This window comes from Bactrocera neohumeralis, chromosome 4 (assembly GCF_024586455.1).
Source record: "Bactrocera neohumeralis isolate Rockhampton chromosome 4, APGP_CSIRO_Bneo_wtdbg2-racon-allhic-juicebox.fasta_v2, whole genome shotgun sequence".
Lineage (NCBI taxonomy): Eukaryota > Metazoa > Arthropoda > Insecta > Diptera > Tephritidae > Bactrocera > Bactrocera neohumeralis.
The window spans coordinates 30356233-30362985 of record NC_065921.1 but is presented as its reverse complement, the minus strand read 5'-3'; the positions used below and the strand labels follow the sequence as shown (position 1 = coordinate 30362985).

Sequence of the window (6753 nt, the reverse complement as noted above, 5' to 3'; positions counted from 1 at the left end):
AAAAAAAATAAACAAAATTTTTTCAAGTAATTTAATATATGTATGTATGTATGTACTTTCATATGTAAAAAAATTGATTATCCAACATGTTTTGTAATAAAAATAAAATGTATTGAAAAAAATTACGTTTTTTAGAGGAACCTGGCCTTAATAGTACCGTGTGAACGCCTATTGGTTAGTCAATTATAAATTCCATGGAAATTTAACAAAAAATTATTTTCTATAGTACATTTATTTTCTAACTTTTAATAATTTTACTAACATTTTATAAATGTGTTTAATATTATAAGTTGCTATTACAAATTAGACATTTTCGCTATTTCGCTCTTCAGAATTATACATAGTTGCCATTATAACGCCTTTATGTGGAACAATTAGTTTGTTATCATCAAATATTTGTTTTTTAATATTACGACGGAGAAGTTCATACGCAGATTCGTACAAAAAAGTGTATTGCTCTATAGTTTGAACCATTTTCATTCTTTGAAATCGTAGCTTTTTAACAGTTTCATAAATATTGATCTTAAACTCGTACTTCAACCTTTGCATTATTATATCCAAAGCGATAAATGTACCAGTTCGTCCGACTCCTGCACTACAATGAATAACAGTTGGCGAATAGCTAGACAGTCGATAACTTCTTATTTTACGAATAAAATTTATCAAGTGCGCAGGATCCTTGGGACATCCATGATCTGGCCATTTTTTGAAAAAGAAATGATCAATTTTCCGTTTTAATCCATACTTTTCCTGAGTAATTAACATCTCGGATCGGTCATAATATTCAAAGCAAGTTTTCTTCCTGATAATAACCGAAATTCCATTTGAATCATAAGGAAAATATTCGTGGCATTTGATCTGAAAAGATTAAAAAAAAATTAAGATATATCACACATATATGTATATATAGTAAATGTAAAGTTATTTCTATTTGTTGACAATATTTTTTGTGTTTAGTATTTTTCAATTGTTTTATACCCTAAACCCTTAAGTTTCTAACACATAGAAGGAAACATCAGAGACCCTATAAAATACATTTTCAAATTATCTGCCTTTTGAGCTTAGTTGATTTAGTCATTCCCGTCTGTTTGAAAAAATTTCTAGTACTGACAAAACTTTAAATTCAACAAATAAGGAAGGGCAAAATTTGAGTATAACCGAACCGAACCTAAAGTTGACTTTTGATCCAAAGTTTCGGTCAATGTGCGAAATTTATGTTATGAAATTAAGGGATAATCCTTCTCTTATAATGGTATGTCTGTATGTCAAAAATGGGTTGAATCGGACCAATACTTCCCTTAGCCCCCATATACCTAATATAAAGATTTTCGAACTTCGGGGTGACTTTGTACCGCATATATCGGTCAATATGTGAGTTATCCCAATGAAAAAAGAGAGCGTGTTTCATTCATAACAGTGTATCTTTGTGTCTAAATAGATGAATAATATCAGGATTTTCGATCATCCGGCTGACTTTACTCTATATGATAGGTTTTACACCTTAAAGTAATGTATTTCCCTGGTTTTGATTCTTGCAAGTTTCAAGAGTACACCTAATTCTGTTTTTACACGATAGAATGGTTCCCGAGAAATTCGTGTAAAAAAAGATACTGGCCAAGTACAAAAATAATAGATTGTATAGACTCAAAAATAAGTTAAAATTAGACTAAATAATATAAAAAAAATATTGTTGTAGTTATTTTAAGAATTTATTTTCGTTTTAATTTATTAAATAAACTAAATTATAATAAAATAAATTAAAATTTAGATTTCATAAAAAAATAATATCAGAAATTCATTGCCAAAAAACTTAAATAACATAAAGTACAACCATAAGAAAAATTTAAACATTAAACAATTTTATTTATTGTCACTGGCTGATAATAAACGTAAACGTTTGCGAAAGACTACAATATCACTGCCATCACTGGAATGATTTTGTTGATCATTATCATTTCTAGCCGACTGTGTTGGGACATCAGTAGATTTTTGAACGAAATCAGTTATCTTAGATTGAGTTTTATTTCGCGTTAACCCATTATAAACTTCCCTGTAAGATGCCATTAATGATTTCAGTTCACGTTTTGGCAGCTCGTTCCTCGTCATGATCATGTTGTTCAAAATGACTACCTAATTTTCTAGCGAGATCAAGACCTTCTTTAATTAGAGATGCTTTCAAAATTGGACGATCTCTTTCGTCACTGTCACTATGTTCTTTATCATAACGAGTCTCAAGGGTGAATTCGATAATTTCATTTTCGCTCAAGCTTTCATCTACCAACAATTCTTCTACATCTGCTAACGATAGGTCATCGAATCCATCCCCACCGATTGCATTGGCCATTGTTATTATATCAGCAAGTTCAGCGTTATTATCGATAACAGGATCTTTGCATTTTACGCATTCTGGCCAAATATTTTTCCAACACGAGTTCAAAGTTGATGGCTTTAATAAATCTAACGCGATCTTGACTTGATTAATGCAGTCCATTATAGAAAATTTTTTCCATTCATCTATTACTGATGATTCCTCATAATTATCAAATTTTCTACAACATAATGAAATGAACTTCTTATGTAATACGTTTTAAACGTAGCAATTATCCCCTGGTCTAGTGGCTGTATAAGGGAAGTGGTATTAGGCGGCAAAAAACAAAATCGTACGTTTGGGTGCTCCAAAACTGGATGGATGCATTGTCTAGAATCAAAAGAACTTTAAATTCGAGACATTTTTCTTTCATGTAGCGCCTAACTTCTGGGATGAAGTGCTTCTGAAACCACTCTGTGAAAATTGCACTGGTTACCCAAGCCTTTTTGTTCGCCATCCAGTGTACAGGCAATTTATTGAAATCTACACTTTTCATGGAACGTGGTCTTAAGGCACGACGATAGGAGTGGCTTAAGAATACGTTCTCCTGAAGCATTTGAACAAAACAACAACGTAATACGGTCCTTTGCTACTTTAAAACCACCGGCTGTTTTCTGCGATTTTGCTACATAAGTTCTTCTAGGCATTCTCTTCCAAAAAAGGCATATTTCATCTAAATTCCAAACTTGGTCTGGAGTATATTCTCCATCTTCAATAATTTTTTTTTAGTTTTTCGGGAAATTTCTTTAGCAGCCAATTCATCAGCGGATGCAGTTTCTCCTTAATTTTTATATTGTGGAGAGCGTGGAAAAACCAGTCATCCAACCAGTACTTGCGGAAAATGCATGTTGTTTTGACTGAGATGATGTATCTGGATCAATTTCCTGGATACGTTTATAGACTTGATAGCAAGTCCGTCTACTGGTATTCTCTTTTGGGATTTGTCTTCTATCCAGATTACCAAAGCTTTTTCCATTTCCTCTTTAACAACATCCCTTACATACGATGATGACTTTGCACTTAATTTTGTTCCAGAACATACTGATGCTCTAATTACCGTTTCATTTTTTTTAATTGTTCTTAGAGTAGCTTCATGGATTCCGAAATTATTTCCCACAACCGTTGCGCCTTGTCCCGTTGCAAGTTGATCTAAAATTTTGATTTTGGTATCTAAGCTGATCGCTTTCCTCATTTTTAATGCAGGAGAATTATGTAACATGGGTATGCCTACCAAAATATATTTTATTAATCAAAAATGCAAAAATCTAAAGTTAAATATTTGAAACTAACCTGTTATTGGTCTACCAAAATTATATGAGCTTCTACTTTATTTTACTTAGCACTTTGTTAAAAATCCCAAAAACTAACGATCTTTCAATTATAATTGTCAAATAGGAACTAAATTGTGTGTACAATACATTATGTACGTTTTATTTTTTCAATAATTCGGGGAATCCCGCATTTCCAGAAATTACACAGAAATTAAACAGAAATTACGCATACATAGACATAACTCAGAATACACACCAGAATTATTTTAAGTAGAAAAAAATTCATTGAAAAAAACGTGTTAAATCCAATAATTCATGTAAAAAAAGTAATTTTGTTTTTTTTGTATTCGTGTTATTTCAAATTATGTCGTGTAAAAATAGAAATATTTTTTCGTATTTAGTCGTGTTATTTCAAATTCGTGTAAAAATAATTCGTGTAAAAACAGAATTAGGTGTATAAAATGGTCAGTTGTTCCCGAACTTACCACATCTTTACTTATTTTCATTGTACTTGTATTCCAGTAATGTTTACAATTTCATCATGGAAATACATTCCACATTCATGGAGAGCATTACAACTAGCGATGAGATATGGGTTTATGAGTTTGACATGCAAACAACTCAACCATCATCGAAATGGAGGGAAAAAAACGAACCGAAACTAAAGAAAAACACAGTTTTTTCGATATTCGGAGTTTGCTGCATCATCGTATTCACTTGATTTGGCTCCGTATGATTTTTTTTTGCCCAAACTAAAGTTGCCGTACTGTGGAACCCGTTTTCAGTCGTTCGAAGAGATAAAACAAAATTCGCTGAAGGAGCTGAAGACCATCCCAAAATGTGCTTATGAAAAGTTGTTCGAGGACTGGAATAATCGTTTATTGCTTGTGATGGGAATTACTTTGAGGCGACAAAATAAATATTAAATTAAATATTTTGCGTTTTATTTACAATTTCCGGATACTTTTTGTTCAGAATTTATATGGCACGGATGGTCAGACATAAAGTCACCCGGGTTAAAGACGAATCGTCAGCCTGAACATTAATACACCCAACTCTTTTTTTAACCGGTTTCTTTTTACACGGATTTGAAGTTACACGGTTGAAAAAAAAATAATTTATAAAAAAATATATGGAACAGAAATGTCTTAATTTAAAATGCTTTTGCTCATAGATAATGCGCCAATGCATCACGTTTTAGAGCATCCAAATGTTACTCGTAAAGTAATATTTTTGCACCTAATACCACTTTCTTGATTCAACCACTAGATCAGGGTATAATTGCTACGTTTAAGCTTTATTATATTCAACGAGCATTCCAACATAATTTAGATGTAGTAGAGAAGGACAACCAAAGGACAAAGGAAAAAATATTTTATTTTGGATTGCATTACATATGCTGCAATGGCCAAAGAAAAGTTAAGGGTATCAACATTAAATTCGTTCTGGAAAGCACTTTGGCCAGAATGCGTCAAGAGTGGTACCTCAGTGCGCCAAGCATCGATGGAGACTTTTGAAATTATATATAGCCTTGGTACACGAAACCAGGGGATTTTGCGGGGATACCAAATTCAGACATCGCGGCATAAAGGCAGCTCCTTTTCGTGCTGTTGAAAGCAGCTTTGAAATCGACGAAGAGGTGGTGTGTGTCGATTCTTCTTTCACGGGTCTTTTCCAAGATTTGGCGCATGGTGAATATCTGGTCGGATGTTGATTTTCCAGGTCTGAAGCCACACTGATAAGGTCCAATCAGTTTGTTGACGGTGAGCTTTAATCTTTCACACAATACGCTCGATAGAACCTTATATGCGATGTTGAGGAGGCTATTCCCACGGTAGTTGGCGCAGATTGTGGGGTCTCCTTTTTTATGGATTTGGCATAGCACACTTAAATTCCAATCGTTGGGCATGCTTTCGTCTGACCATATTTTACAAAGAAGCTGATGCATGCTCCTCATCAGATCTTCGCCGCCGTGTTTGAATAGCTCGGCAGGCAATCCGTCGGCCCCTGCCGCTTTGTTGTTCTTCAGGCGGGCAATTTCTATTCGAACTTCGTCATGGTCGGGCAATGGAACGTCTGCTCCATCGTCATCGATTGGGGAATCGGGTTCGCCTTCTCCTGGCGTTGTACTTTCACTGCCATTCAGCAGGCTGGAGAAGTGTTCCCTCCATAATTTAAGTATGCTCTGGGCATCGGAGACTAGATCACCTTTGGGGGTTCTACAAGAGTATGCTCCGGTCTTGAAAACTTACGTTACTCGCCGCATCTTTTCGAGCATGTCCTCGGTCGATTGTAACGTTGCGAGATAAGCAGTCTGTTTTTGTTTTCTCTCCACTGCAATACGGTACTCCTCATTGCACTAGTTGTTTTTTTACATTTTCCGAAGCTATACGTAAAGAGCTTGAAATACCGTCCCACAGTTCCCTTATACTGCAATCATTGTTGATGAGTGCTTTCAAAGACCAGGAGTGCAAGTTGTAAGTAAATTCAGCCTCTACGAAGAAACATCTCCAAATGGATTGAGGCTGATCGACTTCGCCGGGTCCCGAAATATGGGTATCTGTAGTTTTAGATTCCAGCATAGAAAAATTCACCAAACTACCTGGCTGTCTACGGATAGAAAAGCGCCAACCACATCGCTCATGTTGTAATAGACGGAAGACACGTCTCCAGGGTTTTAGACGTGCGTAAGCTCCGAGGTCCTAACATCGATTCGGCCGAGATACCCACCCGCCTCTGTGCAGCAAAAAAAGCACGTCAACAAACACAAAGAGGTTCGACGTCGAGAAGCTGCAATCACAAAAAAAAAAACCGCCCAACGATTTTCTACTCGACTTGCACTATTGGCCTCTGAGAGCACTCATCAACAATGATTGCAGTATAAGGGAACTGTGGGACGGTATTTCAAGCTCTTTACGTACAGCTTCACACGAGACCAGGGTTTTTCGGAAAATGCAAAGAAAAGCTGGTACGATGAGGAGTACCGTGTCGCAATGGAGAGAAACCAGATTGCTTACCTCGCAACGTTGCTATCGACCACAACACGTGCGGGATGTGATAGATACCGGGAGGTGAAGAGGGCAGCGAGACATATTTGCAGACAAACAAAAAAGA

The 6753-nt window shown here is 35.5% G+C and overlaps 1 protein-coding gene across 1 annotated transcript; it reads right to left on the bottom strand.

Moving 5' to 3' along the window:
• Positions 1–215: 215 nt before the first annotated feature.
• Positions 216–2491, bottom strand: LOC126754763 (receptor-type tyrosine-protein phosphatase alpha). The gene is made up of 2 exons (XM_050466863.1): positions 2279–2491; positions 216–858 (listed from the first exon to the last, which is right to left on the bottom strand). The coding sequence occupies exons 1-2, from the start codon at positions 2489–2491 to the stop codon at positions 304–306; spliced, it is 768 nt and encodes a 255-aa protein (XP_050322820.1). The 3' UTR covers positions 216–303.
• Positions 2492–6753: the final 4262 nt, after the last annotated feature.

Coding starts and splice junctions, on each gene's coding strand:
- LOC126754763 (XM_050466863.1), bottom strand. CDS start 2,491: ATGGACTGCATTAATCAAGTCAAGATCGCGTTAGATTTATTAAAGCCA. Junction 859..2,278: donor CAGATGTAGAAGAATTGTTG/GTAGATGAAAGC, acceptor TAATCTTTTCAG/ATCAAATGCCACGAATATTT.